This window comes from Podarcis cretensis (assembly GCF_951804945.1).
Source record: "Podarcis cretensis genome assembly, chromosome: 13".
Classification (NCBI taxonomy): Eukaryota; Metazoa; Chordata; class Lepidosauria; order Squamata; family Lacertidae; genus Podarcis; species Podarcis cretensis.
Window position 1 is genome coordinate 27,133,696 of NC_137182.1, and position 27,931 is coordinate 27,161,626.

General features: G+C 43.2%; 1 protein-coding gene and 2 long non-coding RNA genes across 7 annotated transcripts in view; 1 reads left to right on the forward strand and 2 right to left on the reverse strand.

Annotated features, from left to right (window-relative positions):
- SMARCE1 (SWI/SNF related BAF chromatin remodeling complex subunit E1) lies at window positions 1-26,413 on the forward strand. Of its 5 annotated transcripts, none has more exons than XM_079948833.1 (11): window positions 1-102; window positions 1,060-1,102; window positions 1,781-1,824; window positions 7,741-7,908; window positions 12,541-12,621; window positions 13,644-13,775; window positions 14,440-14,611; window positions 17,183-17,355; window positions 20,764-20,865; window positions 23,474-23,684; window positions 26,158-26,413. In XM_079948833.1, the coding sequence occupies exons 2-11, from the start codon at window positions 1,096-1,098 to the stop codon at window positions 26,367-26,369; spliced, it is 1,302 nt and encodes a 433-aa protein (XP_079804959.1). In that variant the 5' UTR covers window positions 1-102; window positions 1,060-1,095; the 3' UTR covers window positions 26,370-26,413. The 5 variants fall into 5 exon arrangements, with proteins under 5 accessions (XP_079804959.1, XP_079804961.1, XP_079804962.1 ...); XM_079948835.1 differs by having other exon boundaries at window positions 7,741-7,845; XM_079948834.1 differs by lacking the exon at window positions 1-102 and adding an exon at window positions 171-237.
- LOC307200378 overlaps window positions 1-27,931 on the reverse strand; it is a 557,860-nt gene that overhangs the window by 435,220 nt on the left and 94,709 nt on the right. The window lies entirely within an intron of this gene.
- The window catches only part of LOC307200367, a 29,909-nt gene continuing 19,515 nt past the window's right edge, over window positions 17,538-27,931 (reverse strand). Inside the window, exon 2 of the long non-coding RNA XR_013832383.1 lies at window positions 17,538-18,144. This is a non-coding gene — a long non-coding RNA (uncharacterized lncRNA). The remainder of the gene's footprint in view (window positions 18,145-27,931) is intronic.

Consider the following 27,931-nt stretch of genomic DNA (forward strand, 5'->3'; position numbering starts at 1 on the left):
AAACGGAAGTTGCTGCCTTCCGCCCCTCTCTCCATCCCTGCTTCCGCCGCTTCCCTCTCGTTGGAGACAAAGGAGCGAGGCCCGAGGCCCGTGTTGGAGCCGGTGAGTTTGCGGGGCCCAGTCTGGGTGTGGCGCCTGAGAGAGAGAGAAGCTGCGCGCCCGTTAGCTTTCCTCCTTCCCCCACCCGCTGCGAGGGTGGCGCCCCCTCCCCGCAGTCCTCACTAGGTCTACTCGGAAGTAGGTCCTGCTGAGTCCAGCAGGTCGTCGTCTTTTTTTTGCGGGGATGGTCAGACAGAGCTGGCAGTACTTCAGTTCATTCATTTATTTTATTGCGTTTATAGAACGCCCTTCGTCCGAAGATCACAGGGCGGTTCACAGCATAAAAACACAAAAGGCATAACGTGATTTTAAAAAAGAAAGTTCTCTCTCTCTTATATATGAAAGCTATATATATAATATAATATAAATCGCAAACTCCCAGGGGCGTTATTGATAACAGATTAATTTAGGAGGATCAGGGTTTGTGGGGGGGGGGGACTCAGGGATACTCATACCCCTAAACATTTTGTGAGTCTAATTTTTGCCTCATTGAGTGTACATATGTGTGTGTATACACACACATATAAACACTGATCCTCCTAAATTAATCTCTTATCATTAATGACTGAGATTTTGATCTTGTTACAGAAAACAAGCACATTTTGATTCAGAGTTTTTTCTTCTCTAGAGAGGAAAACCATTTGCGATATTTGGTTTCAACTTTTTCTTTTGGTACCGCATGAAAGAAGTCGCTACAAGTGGGTAGTGTTTAAAGAGGGAGGGAAATAAACTTTTCCTGTACTGGTTCATATCTTTGCTCTGAAACAACAAGGGGATTGTGTTTAAGAAGGTAGCTCAGTACTGCAAACAATGAAGTTTATAGATGATTGTTGTTCAGTGCTGTATATCAATTATGCGCTTCAGTTGTAGATGTTGGAGGACTACATTGGTCTAACTGTTTATATGGGATGTGTCAAGAGAAAACATGATTTATAGTGACGTTCTACTTTTCTTTTTCAGATCTAATGTCAACTGGTTGAACACTTTTCTACCAAAATGTCAAGTAAGTTCAGCAGCAGTCTATGTGTATGTGTGTTTTTTCTTATTTAATTCATATCCACATATAGAATAGCACCAATATTTCATTCCATGGATCATTGATAATGATATCTGCACTCTCTAAACCAGCCTTTCCCACCCTTGGGTCCCTAGACATCTGGGGATGCCTGGGGATCCAAAGTTGAGAAAGTCTGCTCTAAACCTTCCCAATTTTGAATTGTGTACTTACCGTGTTACTGTCACTGTCCTTATGGCAAAAAGTTCATTTGCACAAGAGCTCCAAATCAACTATAATTGTGCACCCTGAATTGTCCAAAATCCTGAAAATCGTGACAGTCTGGATTTGCAGTCACATGAAAAGTCTGTAATTGCTTCAGCAACTGAATCAGCCACCCTTTTTGTTCAGTTAGGAGAAGGGAAAACTACGGAGAAATTCTGTTGTACTTTTAATTTACTTGGGCTTGTTCATTATACTCACTTCTTTGAGTTCTTGGGAACTGAACACAAGATTACAAACCACAGCTTGGATGCTCCTATATGAAGTATTTTCTTAAATGACAGACTTTCCTCCCCCTAATCTATTCACCTTTTGATTTGATGCTTGAATTTTTTCCTGGCAGTCTCTAGGTTTCCAGCTTGTCTACATAGTCATTCTCCCCCCCCCCTTCTTTTTTTAAAACAGAAAGGCCATCCTATGCCCCACCACCCACCCCAGCCCCCACAACCGTAAGTATGAAAGTATTTTTCTTATTTTACAAACTAAAGCCTGCTTTCATTTTAGTTCAGCAGAGAAGATACTGCAGAGCTCTGTAAACCAAATCAGACAAATGGTTCCTCTCAAACAGCGTGATTAAATTATGACTCCAGTCCATACCTCAGAATCCTTTGCCAGCCCTGGCTGTGGAGTGCTTTTAACTGGCATTTTCAAGAATTAGAACTTGGGGTCTCATGCCTGCTGCTTGCTGTGTTTCCAGACTATAACACGAGCTTACTTCCTATAACATTTGGCATTCATTTTTGTAAAAGTACACATTTTAATCTCGTGTTGCATCTTTAATCCAAGTAATATCTCACATAGCTTCTTTCCAAAGCACCTAGTAAAAGCTGTGACCACACATTTTTTGAAACCTGGATAAATGCAAGCTCTGTTTTTTAAGTCTGCTAAGATATGAGCATCTGTGTGGTGATAACAGGCATTTGTGAATCTTCCTAATTGTGTATTGTAGTTATTCCCATAGAATGAGGTATAAACACCTTGGCAAGGAATGGGGGCGGGGGGGGTAGATGTTGTTATAGCTATTAGATACAGTAGCAGAAGGTGGAAGTGAGGTGCACAAAGAACAGCAACAAGGTTTTCACTTCTAGGGAAAGAGAGTAGATTAACCTTTTGAGTAAACACGTTCAGAACATCTGTGTGGTGTGTGCTATGAAAAGGAAGGCACACTATAAGCAACATACTTTAGAGAGCAGAAGGTAAAAATTAAATGGAAGCCTCAGGTTTCCACTTTGTGACCAGGCTGGCATGTCATGCTAAACCATCGTTGAGTGCAGGTGAGAAGAAGCTTTTGCTTTACTACAGTTGTCACGTTGTCTATGGTTTTTAACTATAGTTAGCTTAAAACAAGCGAACTTCAAATTGTGTTTTCAGAAACTGGCTTCTTTAACCAAATTGACCACAGGTTTAGATGACACAGGAAGCTGTGGTTAAATAGAAGTGAAGGCCCCCAACCTCCTCCTTAGCTATGTGGAGTGGGTGTGCAAACTCAAGGCTTGGTGCAGCTTCTTGTCTAAACCAAAGTGCAAGTGATATGTGAACTCAGCCTCCCTGCTTTGGGTTCTGTCTGCAGAGCCGGAGGGCTTCCTGATGGGAATTTATTGTAGAACTCACACCATGTTTGACACCATGTCAGAATGCCATCCTATAGCTCTTGCCATTTAATCTGGATTTTGTGTGGTAACAGAAAATAATGAAAAATAAACAATTATACATCTGCAGACACTACTCATGCAAAAGCTCACTGATTCCATTTTTTTGTGGGCCGTTTGTCACATATGCAGTGACCTTTTTGGTAGGTGTTCTCCCTCTTCTCCTTGCACCTCACCTGAACACAGCCTACTCATTTTGTTTCTGGTGGCCCAAACAATTTGAACATGCCTGTTTCCACAGATTGCTACATACTGATGGTCCAACTGAAAGGTATCTGGAGAGTCTATAATTGGTGCATATCACTTTTTAAAAAAACCACTAAGGCCATGCGCAAAATTGCTTTTGCAAAAAAAGGAAAACAACCTCTTATTATTAAACCACTATATTAAAAATATTTATTGCCCACCTTTTGGGAGTGCATTCAAGCTGCAAACTATGTGCCTAGTGTACTGTCTCAAAGTAATGATTTGGGTATTAGTTGCATTTATGGTTCACCTTCTCCAGAACAGAATAAAACAGAATCTCGGGATGGTTCAAGAGCTGAGAATTGTCCAGGTTTGGGTATACTGGACAGAACTGTTGGCTGGATCCTATTTCCCCCTTTTTCTGTGGCGCTGCTAAACATTTTATATCTATTTGGTCATTAGTTACTGTAGTGGCCTGGTTTGCACATAACATTAAACCATGGTTCATTAAGCTATAGTTCATTAAATCGTGGCTTAGTGTTATATGGGAGCCCTCCCCAGCAGCTCAACTATGGTTTGTTTGCTCCAAAACAAACCATAATCTGACGGCTTCTTGGCTTTTGGACTTGGTTTTAATTATAGATTGGTGCTGTGTGAGAACGTGGTATCCTTCTTTAACCATGATTTAAGCATTGTTTGTCCACTCTACCTATTCACCAGGCTACAGAATAGAACCCCCATTATTAAAAGTTGTATTATCTAGCTGTCAACAGCTATATCATTTACATGGAAAGGAGCCTCACTGATTTATGCAGAACTTACTTCCATCGAATGAGTTTAGCACTGGGGTGCCAATGACATTTCCTTAGAATCATAGATGTGTAGAGTTGGAAGGGACCCCAGGGGTCATCTGCTCCAACCGCCTGCAGTGCAAGAATCTCAGCTAAAGCATCCATGGCAGATGGTTAGTCAACCTGTGCTTTAAAACCTCCAAGGAAGGAGGGTCCACAACTTCCCAAGGGAATCCATTCCATTGTCAAACAGCACTCACTGTCAGAAAGTTTGATTCTGATGTTTTTTTCTGATATCTCCTCTCAGTCTTCTCTTTACCAGGCTAAACTTTCTCAACCATTCCTCATAAGGATTGGTTTCCAGGCCCTTGATCATCTTGGTTACCCTTCTCTGCACACATTGCAGTTTGTCAATATCATTTTTAAATTGTGGTGCCTAGAACTGGACACAGTACCCTAGGTGTGTTTTGACCAAGGCAGAATAGAGTGGTATTATTACTTCCCTTGATCTGGACTCTATACTTCTGTAGATGCAGCCTAAAATAGCATTAACTTTTTTTTGCTGCTGCATCACACTGTTTACTCATGTCCAGCTTAAGGTCTACTTAGACCCCTAGATTCTCTTAACATGTACTGTACAACTTGCAAGCCTGGTGTCCCCACATCTTCTGTTTGTTCAGCTGGTTCTTCCTGCCTAGGTATAGAATCTCATATTTGTCCCTATTGAAATTAATTGCATTAGTTTTGGCCCAGTTCTCCGGTCTGCTTAGGTCATCTTGAATTTTGATTCTGTATTCTGCGGCATTGGCTTCTCCTCCCAATTTGGTGTCTTCTGCAAATATGATGAGCATCCCCTCATACACCATGTCCACAACATTCCCCTGATCCATGCAAGGAACCTACTACTTGCTTGAACTCCCTCTTGCTTTGAATGTAGCTGAATAAATATTTATTATTATTTTTAACTTCACTTGCAAGCCCGGGTTCATTCTGAGCTTTGGCCTACCTGACCTTTTCCATGCAACTGTTGGCTACTCTTGTACACTTGAACATAAAGTTCCTTGCCCTCTGAGATCTTTCGATGCACTGAATTCTGATTACATTGATTAAATATTGTGGCTGTGCAGTTTCTCTTCAGGGCTGCAATAATTTTAAAATAATTTTGTGTCACCCACTTCATACCAGGGTAACTATGTAAGCTTTCCTCCCACTGCGTTCTAGAAACATCTGGCTGGCTGGAGTCCCCATTGCATTTATTTAATTAAAGTATTTGATATATCACCTCCCAGATTCACAACCTCCAGGGTGGCTTATAGGGATATTTTGAAATGATAATAATAGAACTATAAAGAACCAGGAAAAGCACATTGGCAGCCTGAAAGCAAATCTATTTTGAAAGACCTGGGCAATTAAAACAAAGTCTCCTGATGCCAGCAGGATGTGAAATTTTGTGCCAGTTTCCCTGGGGAGAGCGTTCCAAGGCCCTTTCTTTAGTTGCTACTCACTTAAACTGCAGGAGAGGCACCCAGAGAAGGGCCTCAACAGAGGACTTAACCATGGAGACAGGTTTGTGTGAGACTAAGCAGCCCTACTTATACTTGACAGCTTTCAGGCTGTATAGGACTTTAAAGGTTAACAGAAGCACTTTGAATTGCGCTCAGAAATGAGCCAGCAATAAAGACATTTAAGTACTAATGAATTAGGTATGTTTCATTTACTGGTCCTAGTCAACCATCTAGCAACATAACTGGGCAACCTATTATGGGATGTTTCCATGTACTTGCACCATGTCAATTTTTTAAATCCTGTACAGCTCCTAGCACCCTGCTAGAGCTAGATAAACATTGAAAAGTGAGGTGTGGCAGGTGAATACGAGGGCGAGTGCTTTTTCGGCGGCAGTGCTCTGACTTTGGAATGCCTTCCTGGATGTTTTTGACACCATGGAAACACCTCCCCCCCCCCAAAAAAAGAATTCATTTTAATTTATTTTGTGGCGCAGCTTCAACGATTTCTATCTCAGCTATGGGGTTTTCAGCTGCCATTAAATATTCATTCATTTTGGGGGGGGAGTTAACTTGTATTTTAGATACCGTATTTTTCGCTCTCTAAGACGCACCAGACCACAAGACACACCTAGTTTTTGGAGGAGGAAAACAAGAAAAAAAATATTCTGAATCTCAGAAGCCAGAACAGCAAGAGGGATCGCTGCGCAGTGAAAGCAGCAATCCCTCTTGCTGTTCTGGCTTCTGGGCTAGCCGTGCAGTCTGCATTCGCTCCATAAGACGCACACACATTTCCCCTTACTTTTTAGGAGGGAAAAAGTGAGTCTTATAGAGCAAAAAATATGGTAACTGTTAACATGCAACCTATAGTCTTATTTGGTTGAATATAAAGATCCAAAATAAATACTGAAGTTTGAACCGTGAACTAATTTTGAAAATACAAACCGCTTAAGAAAATATTGGTGCACTGAGCACCCATATAAAGGACTAGTTCTACTTGGCTAAACATATTTAGATGCTTTCCTATGATGTATCATGTCCTTTGAGTATTCCAGTTTTCTGTGGGGGTTTTTGTACCCCAAGAGCACCTGGATAAGCAATGAATCAGAGCTGTGAATCTCCATTTTTCTTGGGAGTTTTCCTTCAGCATCCTTCAGAAGCACCTGAAGGGTAGTTGGTTTAAATTTCTGTTGGCTGGAGCCCAGCCCAGCAGGTTGGGTGGTAATAGTTCTAAGGTTATATTGATTATTTTAGAATGTATATTTAAATCAAGCATGCAATTTGCCATTCACCTACAGAGCATAGCAATTAGCCCCCAGGCGGGCAGATGAGTGGCAAACTGGGTGGTTCAGACGCAGAGCCAAATCATGCTTTGACATTATGTCAGCAAGGAGCTTTGGGATTTTATTCTTCCTCTCCTCATTGCATGATACAGTTCCCTTCTTCTGACCCGGCTATGAAGCAAGCCATGGTCTGCTGTTTTCAGTGTTTGAAATTAGCCAGGCGCCAGGTGCATTTTGCTCCTGGCTACCAACCACTTGCAACCAAGTAAAGGTGCCAGGGTGCCAGGGTATCACGATCTAGAGGTGCATGCCTGCAGATCCTTGGATCTGGACTGTTTTCACACACCCATACCCCATCCTGTCAAATTCTATCAGTTATATTTTATCTGCACAATCAGAATGAGTGTCACAAACCAAAATGCTTTTTCTGTGCAGCAGGAGCAGGAGCAGTGAACAACATTATAGTTTATCGTTGTAGCATGTCTTCAGTTACCCCATCGCACTGCCCTGATTGCAGTTGTGAAGAATATCCGTACATTATGAATGATCAGTGTCGCCATTAAGAATAAGAGGTCGGAATAGGCCAATATAAATGTGGACTGTCTCTAGATAAAGTGACTTTTCTTATTTTAAGTTCTCAACATTCTTAACCTAGCTCAAGGTTGTTGTCTGAACTAGGCAGTTGTTTTAACTTGGAGGTTACACCCATCCAGAATCTGCAGTGGCAAGTTTTTTTTAAAGAGAGAAACCCCTCTTTCCTCAACAGGTTTCATTCAGGCTTCCTGTCCCTCTTGAGAGAGGGAGAGAGAGCCAGCTGCTGTTAACACCTCATTATGCTTGTTTAAATTTCCGGTTGCTTTTGCATGCTGTACTGCAAACCATTTTCATTTCTCTGTGTTCTCCTCGTTGGGATTCATTTCTCATTCGTGTTTTTGTCTCATTTGTTTCCATCAGCAAATGCCCAGCACACCGGGGTTTGTGGGATACAATCCATACAGCCATCTGGCCTACAACAACTACAGGCTGGGAGGGAACCCGGGCACCAACAGCCGGGCCACGGTAGGAGAATCAACTATTACGTCATCCGGCAAACAACAGGAAGTGACCAGAAATGGCTTTAGAGTTAGGTTCTTCTGAATCTTAGCTGATACCACTTTTTTATTTTCATTTTTCAAATATGAAACATGAACAACAATAACTTGTGGTTTCTTTCCCTCTCTCCCTAGTCTTCCTCTTTTTTCCTTTCTTTTTTTTTCCACTGTGCACGTTTTACATAATGGCCTTCTATTTGTAAAGCATACAACAAAATGGGGTGAGTTCACGTGTATGCCCATTGATAAGTGGAGCATCACATATGGGTGAAACTGTTATCGCAGATCAGGCACCACTCCCAGCACCTCTTGACTGTGGTTTCCATGGAGGCAGCTCACACATTGCCTTGCCAGGGCACCAAGGGAGAAGGAAGCAAGTGATAGACATGCACAAGGGAATCAGCCTTTTGAGTTCCAGAAGAACAGTTCACTTAAAAGGTGGATGTGCTTCAGCATCTTCAAGACTTAACTTGGCAGAAATGTTACTGAAGCTACAGCCTACTTCCTCAGATGGGTGGACCTTTTCCAAATTTGCAGAAAATTGTTTTAGAGCTACATTAGTACCTTGGATCCTGAACGCCTTGCGAGTCTAACATTTTGACTCCCGAAGGCTGCAAACCCAGAAGTGAGTGTTCCGGTTTGCTAATGTTCTTTGGAACCTGAACATCTGTCACAGCTTACGTGGCTTCCGATTGGCTGCAGGAGCTTCCTGCAGCCAATCAGAAGCCGCATCTTGGTTATCAAATGTTTCGGAAGTCAAACAGACTTCCGGAACGGATTCCGTTTGCTTCCTATCTGCTGCCAAAGGACATTCATTATTTTTACTCTTATTATCAATATATATTACTTGCCCTTCAGCCTAATGTCCTGGCACAAAAGCAATGTTTAAAAACAATATAGACATAAACTGGCCCTAAAAATACACAGCTTTGGTGCCAAAAGCCAGTGTAAAGAGGTGCATCTTCATTCAACAACAGCTGTACAGTATAATGAAGATGCCAGATGCACTTTTTAGCAGCTGCCATAGAAAATGCCCCTTCCTGGGCTGCCACCCCCTGAGCTTGGGGGGGGGGATAACCAATGGGGCTCCCCTGCCACTCTTAACACCCAGGGGGGTCTGTAGAGAAGGAGGCAGTTTCAGGTATTTGGGGCCTGAGTCATTTAGGGCTGTAAACAGCACCACGAGCACCTTGAATTGGGCTCAGAATGAAACAACCTGTAATCATTGCTGGTGGAGAATGCTCCATAATAACCTGTTAGCACCTAGGCTGTCTTAACTCATGTCATCTGGCTGCTGTAGACGGCATCACAGTGACCTGCCAGTGGTGACCGCATCATTGTGAGATCTTCTTTCCCATGCTTTTCCCCCTGATAATGGGACAGTAACGGGTCAATACAGGCCAGACTTAATTACATGCTTCCTTTCCCCTTGATGGTTGTACTCCCAGCCGAGCAACATAGGTCTGGGAAAGAATCCCACTCCTGGCCCATTTCATGCATTCCCTGCCTGCTTCTACACAGGAACGGGGGTGGGCGGGAATAACGCTATAAGGAAGTGGCTCTCATGCCCCTCCAGGAGCATGTGTAATATACCTTGAAAAAGCATTTTATAAGTTAGCTAACAAATTAATAAAATGCAGTTGCTCTTCTGGAATTTGCTAGTAACCGATAACTGTAGTAAGTGTTAGAACAGTGTTCACCCACCCTGAACAGTCAAACAAGGTAGCACATCAGCTATCCCCAGTGTGGTTCTCTCCAGATGTTTTGGACTGCAACTCCCATCAGCTATGGACAGCATGGCCAGGGGTGGTGTAATCCAAAGAATCTGGATGATACTGAGCTGGGCAAGGCTGAATTGCATAGTAGCTGCTGCCACAGCCTGCCCCTAGCAGCCCCAAAACCGAAGTGTGCAACTCTCAAGGGACTCTCTTGTCCCTTGTGGAGTTCGTCCGCAGCTCAACACAACACTCATTTGATAAGTTGAAGAGAGCCCTCTTTTGGCCCTCGGTGCTCAGATCAGAAGTAGATCAATGTGGCAAAGCGATACAGAAGGCACACAATATGATGGCGGGGAATTGATGGCCCTTCATGCTTTTAAGTTACATTTCATAGGAAGGATTTCTTACATTACTAAGATCATCATAAGGTGTCTGTGTGTGTTTTTCCCAAATACAGTTTTTGTCCATTCATCATTTAAAAATCTTATCCTCAAAGACTTTTAAAATCTGAATTTAAGTTCAGATTAAAACAGGTTTTTATGTTTCACAGATTTCCATTGTATATATGTCATGAGCATTTACACCTTTCTCTGCCGTGTATATTTCAATATATGTGGTCTTTAAAAAAAACACCTATTGATTTATAAGCATTAAATTAATTCACTGAATGTTTTCAGGCCCATTGTTATGTGTGTGCATGTATCTGTATACAGTTGCTAATGCATACACCTCAAAAACTTATATATATATAGATATTTCAGTGGAAGCAATATATGAACTGATTGGTTCAAAGCATTTCATAAATATGAGCAGGAGCAAAGCCTAGGGTTTTTTCCTGCATCAAAACAAAACAAAACAAAAAATTGAAGTGCTTCTGGAATGCTAGAGATCTGATCTTGCAAGCTTGCCACACATGCTTTACCTCAGGCTTAGTGGTCCTGCCACATTCTGTGAGATTGACCTTACTGCTCTAAAACTGAAATCCATGCAGAGACTTGTCTGTATGTTTATGCCTTCATCTTAAACACTGCAGTTCCAGGACAGCTATATGTGCTGCAAGGTGCAGGTGGAATCTTGTTCATGCAGGCTGCCCCATTAATTGCTATGGAAAGAGGAGATCCACGCGAGCTGAGAAACTGTGTGTGCTGATCTGTTTCTTCCATTGAAATGAACAAGAAGCCCATGGAGATGGTGGTACAAGTCAGAGCTTCTGGCACTGTAAGCAATTGCCAGATGTGGGAACATAATAGTTTATTATGGTAGAATTCCATTTTCCAGAGCTATCACACTATCAGAAATAGTGTGGGGAATTTGACTCTTGCAACTTCCCTTGGGGTCCATTTAATATAGTTGGCATTCAGTCCCCACATGAACACAGAACACTGGACCATAGCCATGGTTTGTAAACCACTTAAAAATTTTGCTATAGCCAAGCAGTATATAAATTTGGTTTTGGTTTTATATATATATATATATATATATATAAATATATATACTGCACTCATTTCAGCATAAGTATGGAAGCCAAGGCTTTTGATGGAAATCGTGTTAAGACTGAGGAGTTATATCCTTCTGGCAAACTATAGATAATGCAAATGAAGTGTCAGCTTGTCTTGGATGGATGAGAGGTTGTATTTGTGCAAATAATGTATTTTGGAAACGAGAAAATAAATCATAGAAAGGAAGGCACTGTGTAGCTGCCAGCCAATAACACCTATCTGTTTTAGTGTCTTTCTTTTTCTTTCTTATTGAGTGCAGGCAAGGTGCTTGGCGGTTTGTACCTTTAAGGAAGACAAAGGTCCCTCCAGGAACTCACAGTCTAAATTGGACTCCAACAGTGAAATTCGGATTCATGTGGTGTACAAGTTGAGGGAGCCAACCTTGCAGAGTTCTTGTTATGATACGTTTTCTGGGTTCTCCCCACCCCTAGCCTGCCTTAATGGAATAAGTATAACCTGAGAAGGCCTTGAGTGAAAGAATATCCATACTACTTCAGTTCTGTTCTCTCGCCTCTTCCTAAAGTTACCTGTCTCTTTTCTTTAGCATTGAGGTTGCATTCACCCCTGAACTTGACCACTGGTTTGCCACTATGCCTATGGCAGCAAATGTCCCTAATGCTCTCCTGGGCTGTGGTTCAGGGCGGGGGGCGGGATCTAAGGAAGATATTGTTGTAAAATCCAACTATCCCCAAGAAGCCAGCCTAGAAGAAGTCAAAATTGCGTATGCTCAGGATTCGGAGCAGTGACTACCATTCCCCTAAACCAGGCATGGCGAAAATTGGCCCTCCAGCTGTTTTGGGACTACACCTCCCATCATCCCTAGCTAACAGGACCAGTGGTCAGGGATGATGGGAATTGTAGTCCCAAAACAGCTGGAGGGCCAAGTTTGGCCATGCCTGCCCTAAACGATCATAGCTGTCTAGAAAGGCCCTGTCAAACACAGCATCACCCATACTCTGCTATGCGTTGCAGGCGGATTATGGGAGAGCCACATATTTTGCAACATGAAACGATCCCAACAAACTGTTTGAAGTTTGTGGGAGCTTCATAGAACTGTGGGTGTGGAGGCTACAAAAGGGATGTGCTTAACTCCATTGCTGGGGTGAGGCAGGTGTGGATGCAGCCTCAGGTATTTAGTGCTGGTAGAGTTAACAGCTGCTCTCATTAGAAAGTGAAAACCGACTTTTGAAGCCACTGTTACATGTAGAGAAAATCTGCTTCTCTTTCATTTAGAAATCTCTGTACTGACAAATTCATCAGAGGTGCTGTCGGAAAGTACTCCCGACCCAGGGTGCTGGAGAATGTAACCCTTCTGATGAGAGCTAATAATGTTGCCTGCACCTGTGTCTCACTTACCTGTGTACGTCTCTTGGCAAATGCCTGTCTTGGCGGTTCGCAAATGTTTGAGATAAGATAACCAGTGGATTTTATTTGGTTCTTCTCTAGGCATCATCGGGTATCACAATCCCCAAACCCCCTAAGCCTCCAGATAAGCCACTCATGCCCTACATGAGGTACAGCAGGAAGGTGGGTACAGAACACTTGGTCTTAATTTCAGTAAGCAGTCCTCAAAACCACATTAGCCTCGTCCTTAATGTATTTCGTGGTGGTTCTTAAAAGTGTGCTTGAATGTGTGTTGTTGTTTTTTCTTTCCTTAAGGGAAAACTTAAGAATGCAGTTTGTCTTCTCTTTTCACAGTGAAGGCAATAGCGAACCATGCAAATGGAGCGGGTGGGGAGTTAGTTTCGCTGCAGGACGAAACTTGGCCACCGTACTTTCGGGGGACAAATGAAGAGCTTCATTTAATTGAATATTTAGACAATGCTTAAAACTGCTGCCACCCCCCTCTGCTAACAAGGATGCATCTGGTGACTTGTTGACATACTTTTTAAAAAGTATCCAGGATTGGTGCAGCTCGATAGCTGGACTTTGCAGTAGTGACAATAGACCTACTTTGCTTTTTTGAAAAGTTGTGTGTGGTTTTTTCTTTTTTTAAAAAAAAAAAACATTTTCTTTCTTTTCTTTTAAAAAAGAGGGTGCAGCGCCATTTTCTCTCCCCCCTTTTTAAAATGTGAGCTTTTTCCTGATTAAAATGAGTACCTAGGACAGCGCCTGATCCAATCCGTTGTCGAGGAGTCACTGAGCCAGGAGGACGACTGTGTTACCTGCCTTCCCATCTATGGTTTTAAAAAAAAACCCACAGCAACACCTGTTTCATCCAGCGGCCTCTCTTAAGACAAAAAGAGAAGAAACGTAATGCAGGATTTAAGGGCAAGACTGGCGGAAAAGATACTGTGCGGCTGAGAATTAAACCAGGCAGTGGATAAACGTCGTAACTCTTGACTTCCTGCCCCAGAGAAATAATCAAACAGTGGACATAGCATAGCAAAAAAACAAACAAACCCTGTCTTAATGTAACCTTGCATTGTGATGATAGTTCTCAGAAAAGACCCTAGTCATGGTAGTGATATTAACAACAAAAAAATAGATGTGTTTAATTTTATAAGTATTCAGTTAGCTGGAGCTTTACTACAGATGTTTTTATTAAGGTCTGGGACCAAGTGAAGGCGTCCAATCCTGACTTGAAGTTATGGGAAATTGGGAAGATCATTGGAGGGATGTGGCGAGACCTCACTGATGAAGAGAAGCAAGAGTACTTAAATGAATATGAAGCAGAAAAGGTACACGGAAGAAATCCCTCTCTCTCTCCCCCAAATGACACTGGACGTCTCTCTCTCACACGTGCACACACGAGGCTAAAATCTTTTTTAAAAAGAAAGAGAGACTAGCTCTGGAGGAGGAGGTGATAAAGCAGACTCACATACGAGAGAGTTATTGAGGAAGGAAACTGAATCAACTCTTTGCTGTGCGAGCCCAGCTCTCCCGGGAGCTTTAAGGAAAGTATGGTAGAAACACGATACTTGGATTGCTTGAAAAGAGCCCACAACACCAGATCCTTCAATTAAACCTGAGTCGAGGTTGTGTGCCGTCCCTCTCTGCCCCCCAACTCTAAAGGCACCTGGAAATAAAGCACAGTTTAATGAGATTTCCCTCTTCCAGTTCCTCCCAGCACCACACTCCTCCTGTATTCCCTTTGCTGTTCATTATATATGGACGCGCACCGAAATGTTTAGATGACACCCTGCCCTGCCTCTGGCTGTGAGACCTTTGCAGAGGAGAGCAGTTGAACCTCAGTAAAGCTGCCCTGAGATGTTGTCCACCCCTTGATTCGCGTGAAATTGGTCCTTGTTTTCCTGCAAGGAGCCTTTAGTCAGAAGGATTCCCCCAAGGGCAAGGGAGACTGTTTTGGGTGCGATTTTTAAAATGTATCTGTCAAAACTATAGATAGAGTACAACGAGTCAATGAAGGCCTACCATAACTCACCCGCTTACCTTGCCTACATCAACGCAAAAAGCCGCGCCGAAGCCGCCCTGGAGGAGGAAAGCCGGCAAAGGCAGTCCCGGATGGAGAAGGGTGAACCTTACATGAGCATCCAGCCCGCCGAAGACCCAGATGGTAAGCAGGAGTAGCAGGTGTGCTGCTTTCTGCATGTAAGGAATGGCAAGGGGTTTGGTGGGGAAGCTGAAACTTTTTACTCCAAAAGGCTGCTCGGCAATATAATTGTTTAGCAGGAACTCTTGGGCCAGTTACTCGTCCCAAACCCAATCTCTTGTCACTCAGCCCCACCAGCTTGGTGGTGAGTGATCCATACTAATAATAGTAATTATTTATTATTTATACCCCGCCCATCTGGCTGGGTTTCCCCAGCCACTCTGGGCGGCTTGCAACAGAATATTAAAAACACGGTAAAACATCAAACATTAAAAACTTCCCTAAACAGGGCTGCCTTCAGATAGTTGTTTATTTCCTTGACATCTGATGGGAGGGCGTTCCACAGGGAGGGCACCACTACCAAGAAGGCCCTCTGCCTGGTTCCCTGTAACCTCACTTCTCACAGTGAGAGAACCAGCAGAAGGAGGACCTCATTGTCACTGCATTAAGTGATACTGAATATATGCTCTTTAATCTTGGCAGAATCAAAACACATTCTTTTGCAGGGATGCTGAGCAAAGAGCCTAGATCAGGGAATCGGAGGGAGCATCCTTCTTCTCTGCCCACGGGAACAATCTCCAGCACAGTCTCTGTGTGTCTGGTATTTTAACTTCAGAAGGCATGAAAAGGGCCAGGTCCCCATTTCTTGGTGCCTTTTCCAAATCATGAGCTTTATTGTGACAATTGCATAGCTCTGTTGAAGTGGCTGAATAGGATCAAGTCATCCTAGCTCTCTAACTCTTCAGTTGCAGGGAAACATGGATTGCAACACCTTGTCTTGCTGTGTGTGTGTGTGTGTGTGTGTGTGAGAGAGAGAGAGAGAGAGAGAGAGAGAGAGAGAGAGAGAAATAATAAGCATCTCACTCTTATCCTATCCCTGGAACCTGCATTTGCCAGGATTCAGCCTTCCAACTTGGGGTGAGGGTAACAGAGAACACACAAACCTGTGCAGAATGCCTTTCATGAGACCACAGTAAGCCCTCACACACTTAGGATTTGCAGGGATGGGGGTCTAAGGAGACATAATAAGAATTACAAATAAGCTTCACTCTCCTACTTCTCATGGCAGAAATTAAGCATGGGGTGAGGCATCATATTGAGTGCGCAATCATTTTATTTCTTGGGCCAGACTAAGTGCTAGCCTTGCTGCTGTCAGACGTCCAACGTTTTTATCAGTCTGAACTCATTGGCTGGAAGGGATGGGCTAGAAATTCAGGGTGGCTCCTCGGTGAAACCTATCCAAAAATAAAGTTTTGTTTAGATATGAGGCCAAACCCATAGCCGGTATTTATCCTCCCCCTCTTCAAAGCAAAAAATTTAAAAAGCCCTTTGGTGCTTGACTGTCTCTGGCATTCTTTTGTTTGTTTGTAGGTGGTTCTGGTTAGGGAAGGGTGGGTGGGTGGGTGGCAGCAAGTTTGCCATTCAGTTTAAGTAATGTGCTGGGAAAGATGACAGGGCGAGGGCTTGCTGTGCTTCTGCAGAAAAGCAAACAAATCAAATAGCCACCTTCCTGTTTCCTTCACTGATGGCACATATACATTCCTCTACAAAAAGAAGGCCAGTGCTCCACCCATCTGTGAAGCACAGCTTGGTTCCTTTCTCACTCTATGTAGCAGCCAAGGATGATGATGTTCATGATCGCTTTCATAAACAAACATAAGCTAGGGAAGAGACTCTTTAATGTAGAGGTAGAATAGGGTCCTCTTATCATCCTGACCATTGGCCACGCTGGCTAGAGGGCCACAGGCTGTCCAACCCTAGGCTAGATCTTCCTACAGGTTGTCCTCTTCGCTCTTCCAAGGTTGCAATACTTCGCATACTAACATGGCAGAAAGCCTTGTGGAGCACAGCGAGGTTTTCTTCTGACTAAATGTGCTTCAGAATGCAATGTAGTTGGCTTCCTCTAATTGCGAATTCCTCTGCGGCTTCTGTATGAGAGAAAAGAACCTGCATCTAGTGACACTTAGAACAGGAAACATTGAGTTTGAGAGCTTGTAGGTGGTGGTGGCTAAAGGCACGAGCTGGGTTGTCTACTGTTCAAATAACAGTTCAGTCCTGAACTCGTTGGACAGCATAAGAGTCACACACAGTTTAAAAGGCCATGGATTGTTGAATTGGCCAAAGGCCTAGGAGAAGAGGAATGTTTTTGCCTGGTGCCTAAAGATATGTTAACAAAGGCACCAGGCGGGCCTTCCTGGGGAGAGCATTCCACAAAGCCAAGCTTCAAGATTTCAGGAAACTTGGAGATTCTTGGGAGGGATAGCAAAGTGACAGAAAGGAATAGAGTGAACAGAAAGCTGTACACTTCAAGAGGTTGTATCCAATCTTAGTCCTACTCTAGGTACAGCCATCGAAATAAGCAACCTAAGATAGTCATTCCCATTAATACAGTGAGTCTGCTTGTGAGTAGGACTTGACATTAGATACAACCCAAAGTTACTTAGCCAGTGTTACCTGTGAAGCTAAGCAGTGGCAAAACTGCAAACTACACTGGGATCATCTGTAACGTAACTACTGCATACATTTTTGTTTCAGATTATGACGACGGGTTTTCTATGAAGCACACTGCCACAGCCCGTTTCCAGAGAAATCACCGCTTAATTAGTGAGATTCTGAGTGAAAGCGTCGTCCCTGATGTCAGATCCGTGGTCACCACGGCAAGGATGCAGGTTCTCAAACGCCAAGTCCAGTCCTTAATGGTTCACCAGGTAAAGTTTGGCTATATGAGAATGCTTAATAAATGTTTCATGTGAGATGTGCCCGGGTGATATCTGTGCCTATAATAGCAGTGGTCACACACACACACCCCACACACACACACACCGTGTTTTGAAATCTACCTGTTATACAGGTAAAATCTTCCCGTTGTTGAGACCTGTCACTAGCACTGCTGCTGGTGGGGAAGAAAAATCTGAAATACCTGCAGTGTTTTCTTCATTATAAAGACTGAACTTTGTTCTGTCCTTGGGCTCTGAAATCATCCATAATATTGGACTTCCTGAGGCCTGAAATTGTTTGAGCACAGCAGCTGCTCCTGTTTAGAGACACGTTTGGCAAACTTTTTTGTGATTTGTTACAGTCCTGTTCAACTCTAGTCCTTGTTTTAAAAGTCCTCCCTCCAATCCACAATTCATGGGCTCCCCCCCCCTTTCTTTCAAGATGGTGCAAAAATATAAGATGATGTTGTTTTTCTTGAATGATTTGTTTACCTTTTATTTTCTTCCACCTCATGCCAAACAACTCATGTATCATTATTTGTATCTCTTGCTGCTGCTTCTTGCAAGTGTGTCTTGCGGGGGGAGCGGATCTTGCTATAAACATGCATGTGTTTCAAAAAGCAGCTTGGGGAGAACCTACAAGTCTCTTGAAGGTAGCTGAACACATATCCTGAGGCTATGATTCACACACACAGAGAGAGAGAGAGGGAGAGAACTTACCTCTTTCTGACTTTGGGGGATTGTGGGGGGAGGCCCAACATTCAGTGCTTTAGACAATTTCTGTAGAGAGATCAAATGTAACAAAAGTTATGGACTACCTCTTTAAATATCCCGGTACATGCTGTACTTTGTCACAGAGATTCAACTGTTGAACCAGGTGAAACTAGGAGCCACTCTTTCTAAAGACGCTGTTGCAACTTTTCATTAGCATGCAAACTGCTAGAGGCTATTTCTCTGCATGCTAGGGTTTGTTTCCCAAGTTGCTAAATATGTGAACTAAGTGTTCCTTCTCCAAGATTTAGCATAGAAAAACAATGGTATGCACAGGGTGTGGGGAACCTAAACTGAAAACAATGGAAAATGTAAAAAGCCAAGTTACGGATTGGTTGCAATACCATCAGTTACATGAAATGTTTAAATTAGATAGGGGGGAAATGGTTTTTCAGACCAAAATCTCACAATTCGAAAAAGAACTTCTACAAAACAAAGAGAAACTTTTGTCTAAAATGTATAATATGTTATTAGACTGGGAAACAAAAGACAAGCTTGTTAGAGCCTCAGTGACACACTGGGCAATCAATATAGCACACAAAACAGATTTTAACCTCTGGGGAAAACTCTGGGAAAGTGACTTGAAGTTTACAGCATGCTATTCTTTGAAGGCGAACTACCTGAAAATGATTTGCAGATGGTATTTAACTCCGAGTAGGCTTACTAAGAAGTATAGGACTGAATCAGATAAGTGCTGGAGATGCAAAGAGGAGGACGGAACGTTCTTTCATATATGGTGGACTTGTAAAAGGGTAAAAGAGTATTGGGAAATGATCCATAATGAATTGGGGGGGAAATGTTTAAAAATACTTTCCCTCAAAAAACAGCGTCCTTCCTGTTGGGGATAATTCAGACTGAAATTCCCAGGTGTCGAAAAAGGTTATTCATCTATGCTACTACTGCAGCCCATGTTTTGTTAGCCCAAAAATGGAAAACAAGCGAGGTCCCAACCAAAGAAGAATGACAACTTTAGTTGACAGAATATGCACAACTTGCAGGCTTAACATATAGAATAAGAGAAGAAGAAGAACATACGTTTAGAGAAGATTGGAAAACATTTATTGAATAGATGGGAAATAATTTTGTACAGCTGAAAACGTTGGCAGCATTAAGATAGAGTGGTGCCTCGCAAGACGAAAAGAATCCGTTCCGCGAGTCTCTTCGTCTTGCGGTTTTTTCGTCTTGCGAAGCAAGCCCTTTGACAGTTTAGCGGATTAGCGCTATTAGCGGCTTAGCGGATCAGCTGATAAGCGGCTTAGCGGATCAGCTGATAAGCGGCTTAGCGGATCAGCTGATAAGCGGCTTAGCGGATCAGCTGATAAGCGGCTTAGCGGATCAGCTGATAAGCGGCTTAGCGGCTTAGAAAAAGGGGGGAGGGAAAAAACCCCACAGGAACTCGCAAGACATTTTCGTCTTGTGAAGCAAGCCCATAAGAAATTCGTTTTGCGAAGCACCTCCAAAACGGAAAACCCTTTCGTCTAGCGGGTTTTCCGTCTTGTGAGGCATTCGTCTTGCGGGGCACCACTGTAAATTCATGTAAATAAGTTTTGATGGATGCAATAGTGAATACTGAATGGTATAGTTTTTGTAAAATATGCAGGGATTTATGATATGTAAAATGAACTATGGAAAGAGAAGAAGGGAAGTCACTGATATCTTAAGGATGTAAAATGAGCCACCTCTTTTTAGTGCAACTGTATAATACCTGATCCTGAACTGTTGGTTCCACAGTGTTGGACCCACCACCAATAAGTCCTTGGGTAGAGATTACACTTAGGTATGAGGACACCCTGAGAATTCCTTTGTATACGTCAGGAGGCAGCATATGTGCATATTAAAACTAAATTCAAAATAACACTGCACCTTCTGAACTGTGTGGCTAAAAAGCCAGCCCAACTAACACCTTCCAAATGCATTCAGGCTGACAAATCTCTTGGGAAAGAGTTCACAGTTGTGGACCATCTCGGCACACAAATGGAAATGTCACCAGGACACACTCAGTTGATAACAGAAGGACTTGTAAAATACGGATCTTAGCGTTCAAGCAGTCAAGCATGTGTGTATGTATATGGAGAGGTATGGAGAGAGAGAGAGAGAGAGACTTATTTTAAAGCACAGATAAATTAGCATTTTTACAGCCATTTGCAATGTCTTTAAGCTTGGGCCTGGAGCGTAATAACCTGTTTGTAAGGTGTTTGAGGCATTCTGGTGTGCTGCCAAAAATAAACTTTACTTCCTTATTAGCAGAAATTAAGGACGTGATTATACTACAGTCTTCCCACATACACACATCCCAAATATGGGTCTTTAGAATTATGATCCCATGAAGAGGCCTCAGCTCTAACCATTCTTACAAGTCTCAGGCAGAGGGATGTTTGAAGTGGTCCACAGCAAGAGAGTGGCAAGGATTTCTTGGGAGGTGTTTGCCAGTGGAATAAAATGGTTCATATTACTTGGCCTCATTTTGTTTCTGAAATCATCTGCTTTTATTTCAAAGTAGAGGATCTGCATATTTTTCTTCAAATTCCCCGCTCTCAAATAGAGCAGTCTTTCGCATGAACATTTGAATTAACGTGTGTTTGTGTTACAGCTATGTGCTCACTTTTTAATCACATTTTCCACTCACAGCGGAAACTAGAAGCTGAGCTCCTGCAGATAGAAGAACGTCACCAGGACAAGAAAAGGAAGTTCCTGGAGAGTACAGAATCCTTTAACAATGAGCTGAAGAGGGTAGGGTTCTGCAGAGCTTTTCTACTTGTTCCATGGACTAGTAGGCTTTCTCAGTCAAGGGCTAATGTGTGACTCCCCAAAGCAGAGAGAAGGAAGAGCTGAAATCCTCTGCCATTGCAATTTTCTAACGCTTTGTTCTACTGAGTCTGTCCGGTTCCATGAGCTCTTTTGTCTGGAAAGACTAGGGAATGAGCCTGAGACTTTGTTTTCTGCTGCGGATCAGCCCTAGGGTAGGTTTAGTTTCCTTTGAAGCAAGGCTTCATCTTTTCAAAATATTGTGCCTCCCAGTACACAGGTTGAGAAGGAGCAATGGGGAAATAGCATCTTGCACCAGTAGTCTAGTTCCAGGACAAAATAAATACAGGCCAAAGAGTCCACAGGCTTTCCTTGTAAGAGCCAGCTCTCACTGAGATGGTTAACTTGCTCCATGTCCAAAGGCAGTTTGTGGAGAAGATTCAGATTGCTGGATATACCTTCAAATAGAAGATTAGCCTTCTCACTAACATGCTGGGTTTCAGGTGGCCTTTCTCACTAACCTCATAGCTTACTATGTGTAGGAATATTGTCAGTGGGGGAGCATTCTCTCATGTGAGCCAAACACACCTTAGTCTGATGCCCAGACATATTAATCACCTCTCTGAAAACGAAGCCCATCTCAGCTTTTAAGATTCAACGAGGCTCACAATATTCGACGGGGAATGAACATGATGGCTCACCTCCAACATACCCAGCTCCTGTGCTTCCCGGTGACTACTATATCATGATGTTTGAGACCAAAACAGCAGAACTGCTTTCTGTCTTAGTAACTATTTACTTTTGTTCAGTGCTTTTTTTCTGGGGGGGACACAGGGGTACGCATATCCCTAAACATTTTATGAATCTAAGTTTGGCCTCATTGAGGGGCAGTGTTTCAAGATGAGTAGGAAAATTAGAATACCCCTAAACATATTTTTTTAAGCACTGCTTTTGCTTTAGGCCCACATAACACCCCAAACTAAACTGCACTCTCATTGTTGCTGGCCAAGTTCTTTTTATTAATGAAATGGTTGTTTGACAAAGGGAAGTAATTCCGTTTCGGTACCGCAACCCGTCCTGACTAGCTGAAACTCTAGAGGAAACGTCTAGGGAGTTTCAGTCTGGCTGTTGGAGCATGCTGTAGAAAACTGAAGGTGTGAAATTCAGATTCTCATTGGAAAGACAGCATCCAAAAAAACAATGCATGTCACTTTTCCACACAAAGCAGTTTGCCACATAAGTACAGCAATGACGGAAATATAAAAACTCCCATCGTAATCCCAGCTTGATCTGTCAGACGGGCGTGTGTAAAATCTGTTCCACAAACAGAACCATTTATGGGTAAGAAAATCTTCAAAACCTGACGAAGTAGGTGTTTTTATAGTAAACCGTGGCTACAACCAGTCCTCCCCCCCCCCCCCTAAAAAAATGTTTAGGGGTACTCTCATTTTCCTACTCATGTTGAAATACTGCCCCTCAATGAGGCCAAACTCAGATTCACAAAATGTTTAGGGGTATGCATCCCCCCCAGAAAAAAGGCACTGGCTACAACAGTCAGCTTTTTGTCTCTGGTATGCGAGTGAAGCAATCCACACACACACACACACACACACACACACACACACAGTCTTCTGTACCAAAGGGGCTTTGAATGGAGCGGAGGTGTCCCTCTGTCCTGTGTGGCTCTGCTGGAGCTCCACCATAGGCGGGGAAGCCCTGCTGGTCAGAAGTGTCCCAGTGCTCCTGCCCAAACAGCAGGCAAGCAGAAACTGCTGGCGGTGGCATCCTGGCCAGCAGTAGCCAACATAAATCCCTGAAATGTGATTTTGCGGGAGGGAACTGCTGGGTCCTGTGTAGACCCTCCTGCCATCACATGGCAGCCACAGGGCCAACCTGGGATGCTTTGCTGTTCCAGCCTGGGAGCTGACTCAGTGAAGGGGGACATTTTCCCTGCCTCTCTCCCCATACCTTCTCCCCTGACTGGCGCGAATGCTGTGGCTGTGAATGCATCGCTGGCTGTGCTGCCTCACCAAGCCCCACAGGATTTTTTTGGGGGGGGGATGAATTAATCTGTAATGTGATCCCAGCACTTTCCAATAGGAATCTTACCAATCCTGTTGAAATAAAGATGTGAGCCTGGAATATCCCCACCACCGGAACCAAGCAGTGATAGATCGGACTAGTTCAAATTAATTTTAAAGGTTTTTTGTAAGCTACAACTAAAACACACAAAGCTTGTTGGTTCTTAGGAATAATAGTTTCTGAGCTTTGCCAGCACAGATGGCTTGCAGTTGCCTCAAATGTTGGATTTTGGATTTGATTCTGTGCTAAAATACCTATTTAAGATAGTGTATGTGAATCACACCTACAGTGTGATTTATTCATACATATTGTGCATCATATTTCTGCTGTATGTATTATTCCCTTATTGTATATCGGAGGGAGGGGAGACTGAAGTTGGGAGAAAATGCCATGCCTAAGGCTGCCTAGTGACGTCATAGTGGAGACAGGACTTGGGCCTGCAGCCCCAAGGTGATGAGAGAACCTGGATTTTAAAAGTGACACATGATTTTTCCCTCTTCCCCACATCCAGCTGTGCAGCCTGAAGGTGGAGGTGGACATGGAGAAGATAGCAGCCGAAATTGCTCAGGCCGAGGAGCAGGCCCGCAAGCGGCAGGAGGAGAGGGAGAAGGAGGCCGCGGAGCAAGCCGAGCGCAATCAGAACAGCACAAGCGCCGAGGAGGAACAAGCAGCCAGCAAGGCAGAGGAGAAGAAAGAGGAGGGGAGCACTCCGATGGAAGCAGGTAATCGTGTGGCAAGCCCAGGTGTTGGGGGGGGGCTTCCCTTGAAGCAGCAGTGGTGCATGAGGGGGGCATGTAGCCGAGGTCGGAAGAAGGGCTGATGTTTTAAACTGATCCTTTTCTTAAAGGATCTGGAGTCTGTACAGTGGTACCTCGGGTTACAGACACTTCAGGTTACAGACTCCACTAACCCAGAAATAGTACCTCGGGTTAAGAACTTTACCTCAGGATGAGAACAGAAATCGCACGGCGGCAGCGAGAGGCCCCATTAGCTAAAGTGGTACCTCAGGTTAAGAACAGTTTCAGGTTAAGAACGGACCTCCAGAATGAATTAAGTTCTTAACCCGAGGTACCACTGTATCGAGTAGCACAGTTGAGTTTTAATAGGCTCCCCCATCAACCAGTGGCTTCCCCTTTTTCACGTCTCACGCATCACTGCGGGAACAGGTTACAGCCATGTCTGGTGATGCAGATGTGAAGAAGACTGAACTCTGCATTGACTTAATAACCAGGGCTTGTCTTTAGTTGCCATTTATGATACAGCCAGACTTTCATTCAAACAAGGTCTCCTCTTCTGTGAGAAAAAAGAGGAAGAACTTTCCCGAACTTGGTACAGTCAGGCTGGGTAAGAGCCTTGAAGTAGAGGTACCCAGAGCGGGAGTTCTTCCTCAATTTATGCCTCTGGGTCCAGCAGCTGATGGTTCAATGGAAAACAAGTTTGCCTCTGAGCGGCCCTTTTCTCTTAGTAGGCGTTGAGGCTTTGTAACAACTAGTTCCCACTCCACCCCGCAGCCAGGGGGAAACAAAGCTCTCCGTGAAGAATAGAATAGAGAAACTGCATTTCCTTACATGCTTTCCTTGTTGGGAGAGAGTGCAGAGCCCCCCAGACCCTAGCATCATAGAATTGTGGAGTTGGAAGGGGCCGCAAGAGTCATCTAGTATAAACCCCTGTAATGCAGGAATCTTTTGCCCAACATGGGGCTTGAACCCACAGCCCTGAGATTAAGGGTCTCATGCTCTACCAACTGAGCTACCAAGACTGAAAGAATGAACTCTGGAGAAGTCTATGGGGAAATAGGAGGCCTGCTCCTTTCATCATTGCTCATAACTCAGTTATATTGTTTCATTGGTAACATAAGAGGGAAAATGACTATTGCTCATTCTTAATCTAAGCACAATCACCAGGACTCCTGATTAGGCGTTTGGGTATATGGTGTTAATTGAATGTTAATTCTATTCTGTCCCGTTTCCCCCTTTTTATTGTTTTTCTTAAACCACTTCACAAACCAGGAACTTGCACATTGACCACTAATCATGAACCATATGTTGTAGATATCACTACAAATTTGTTATGCTCCTTTTGTGATACACAAATGCCATGAGACTTGATCTATTTATTTGTATCATTTATTATTCCTGTGATCCTTATTTATGAAGCCTAATAAAAAAGTTATTTAAATAAGAATATGAATAATAACTCTGATACAGTTTGAAGGGTTATGTAGCCAGGCAGCAGGGCCTGCAGCCAGAATTGTTGAGGAAACCCAGCCAGATGGGTGGGGTATAAATTATTATTATTATTATTATTATTATTATTATTATTATTATTATTATTATTATTCCTTGGAGCTAGGAGGGGTGGTGTTGGTAGGGATTGCCCCTTTTTGTGCAGACCACGAAAGCACTTCTGCCTCTCCGCCATCCTGATTGTGCTCACATCCTAATTTGGGGCATAAGGAAGGCAGGAACTAGGCTGTGCCAACACCTCCCAAAGAAATATGTCAGTAAGGGAAAGCTTTTGTGTGGAATTGGACTTCCTTAAATCTGTTCCCCATTGTACTGCACACTCTCCCTTCATTCGCTCAGCCCAGCAGTTGATTACCATGGCTATAGTGATGCCTCCTCACCTTTCTCCCACATCTTCCCAACAACAATTCACAGCCCTTTCTGCCCCTAAGCCCCTGTACTGGCAGATCTTAGCCTTCAAAATGCCCATTCCATGACATCATAGCAGTCCGGCCAATGGTTGGAGAGGTGGCTGCACATTTTCAGTAAAGGGAAGTTAGAGTTCATGCAGCAGGCCAGCTAGGGAGGTTTCAAACAATGCTGGTGGAATTTAAGGTGGAGGATTTGGGAAAACTGCAATTAAAACAGGTTCTGAATTTCCGTACCTTGTTTAATATGATTACTGAGCCATATCCCTGTGATAAGTAACCAGTCTGCCAAAATACCGAATATTAATTCCCCTTTGTATATACTTGGTTGTTACACAACCTAGGCTCTACAAGCCAACCACTGCCCCAAGAATCTACAAACAATACCCATCTTATGAATAGCAACTCTCAAGACAGGATTGCTTTGTTTTGTTTTCTTTCTGGGCATGCCATGCGTTGTTTGGACGGCTATTGTTGTGCCTGAAAAGCTTTCTACATTCAAAGGAGGGGAAATCTCACTGACAAACTTGTTTCTATGGCAGAGGAGCCTCCTGCGGAAGAAACCATTGAGAGCCAGCAAAACGGTGAAGGGACATCCACTCCGGAAGACAAGGAGAGTGGCCAGGAAGGAGTCGAAAGCATGGCGGAGGAAGGAACGAGTGACAGCAACACCGGCTCCGAAAGCAACAGCGCCATGGTCGAAGAACCGCCAGCTGACCCGGTGGTTCCGGAAGACAGTGAAAAGAAAGAATAAATTTTTAGCTACTTTTCATGCATCTCCCTTTTTAAAAAACAAAAGATTAACAGCATGAGAAAGAAAAGAGGTGGTATGTAGGTTCCTCTTGGTATCATTTCATGTATATTGGTCACCACCAAATGGTTACTGGGCATTTTAACTTCTTGTGACTTCAGATATCCAGGGGTCACGAATGGATTTAGAGCGATCATTTGGCACAGAAGCAGATCACAGCTTGCACACAGCTGCATCATGATCCACAACAGCAGCATCACTCTTCTCTCTCAAGGAAGCAATTTTACTCTATGATTTGCTTTTTAAAATTTTCCTTATGCCCTCTTTCTAGGGAAAAGTTATAGAGTGTTTTAGAGAAGCATCCACATATCTGAACAATCCCTTTGTTCTCAGTTGGAGACTTGGCAACTTCAAATCAGCTTATTAAGTTATAAGTTCTGCCAAATTCACTCTCCCTCTTTCACATTATTTAAAATTGTGTGTGGAACTGATACTCCAGATTTCCATTCCTTTCAGATATAATTAAAAATTGGTTATCAATGAAAAGAAAACTTCCTTCCTGCAAAATTAAATTGCCATTCATTTTTGTGAAGAAAGGAAATTTCCTCTCTACCCAAAACACTTTTAAAACAACACCACACACCTCATAGTTTTAAGCTAGTTTTTTTTTTTAATCTAAAGAACTTGTTAGGGAAATCCTTATACAACTTTGCATGGAAATAGCATGGAAAGATCTGGATAAGAGCTACAATCGCAGGACACCTCCTTTGCTCTTAATGTTCCCCTTTTTCATTGTCTGTAAAAGAAAATCTGACTTTCCAACACTGGGAGAAAAAACGGAGATAAATGTAATATTTCAGAAGTCTGAAATGTGAGAAAGGCCTTTAACCAGAATGCAGTTTCTCCCCAGGCACATGGTGATTAAGACCATTCCCACTGAAAATGCAGCTGCATTATACAGCTTCATTAAGTCTTGCGGCTCTATGGAGCAATGTGGGATCCTTGAGGGATTCCCATCACCGCCATTTTTATTCTCCTTGATCCCTTTCCTAAGAACGATTTGATGCAAAGGCGGTAGTGGAACACAATCCAAAGCAATTGTTTGAAGCTTGTCAGAGTATTTCCCCTCCCACGCGCTGTGCTACCACAGCACCATGCAAGCAATTCACGTCAAACAGCTTTTTGGAGTTGCAGCGAGCTCTTAGGATCCCTTACAGCACCACCAAGTTATTTGTTTTCCTTGTTAAACGCTGGCTGTCTGAGAATTCTGCTTCAGGCTTGCCCTCCACAGACGTCTTCTCAGAGGATTAAAAAATAAATTAGTAACTTTAAGGGAAGGCAACGCCAGTCTTTTTGTGTGTGTCTCCTAATCCCATGTTGGTTTAAGGATTTATGGTGGGTTTTGTTTTGTTTTGTTTTGTTTTTCAAACAACTCTCTTTGTTCTGTTTTAAATGGTTTTTCACGTAATAAACTAAAACATGTTTTAAGAAAATGGAAAAGTGGTAGCGGTCTGTACTTGTCTCAAACACATTTGTTTAAAGCACTGGTTCCCCACCCCCAAGGA

Coding starts and splice junctions, on each gene's coding strand:
- SMARCE1 (XM_079948833.1), top strand. Junction 14,612..17,182: donor GCCCGCCGAAGACCCAGATG/GTAAGCAGGAGT, acceptor TTTTTGTTTCAG/ATTATGACGACGGGTTTTCT. Junction 17,356..20,763: donor AGTCCTTAATGGTTCACCAG/GTAAAGTTTGGC, acceptor TTCCACTCACAG/CGGAAACTAGAAGCTGAGCT.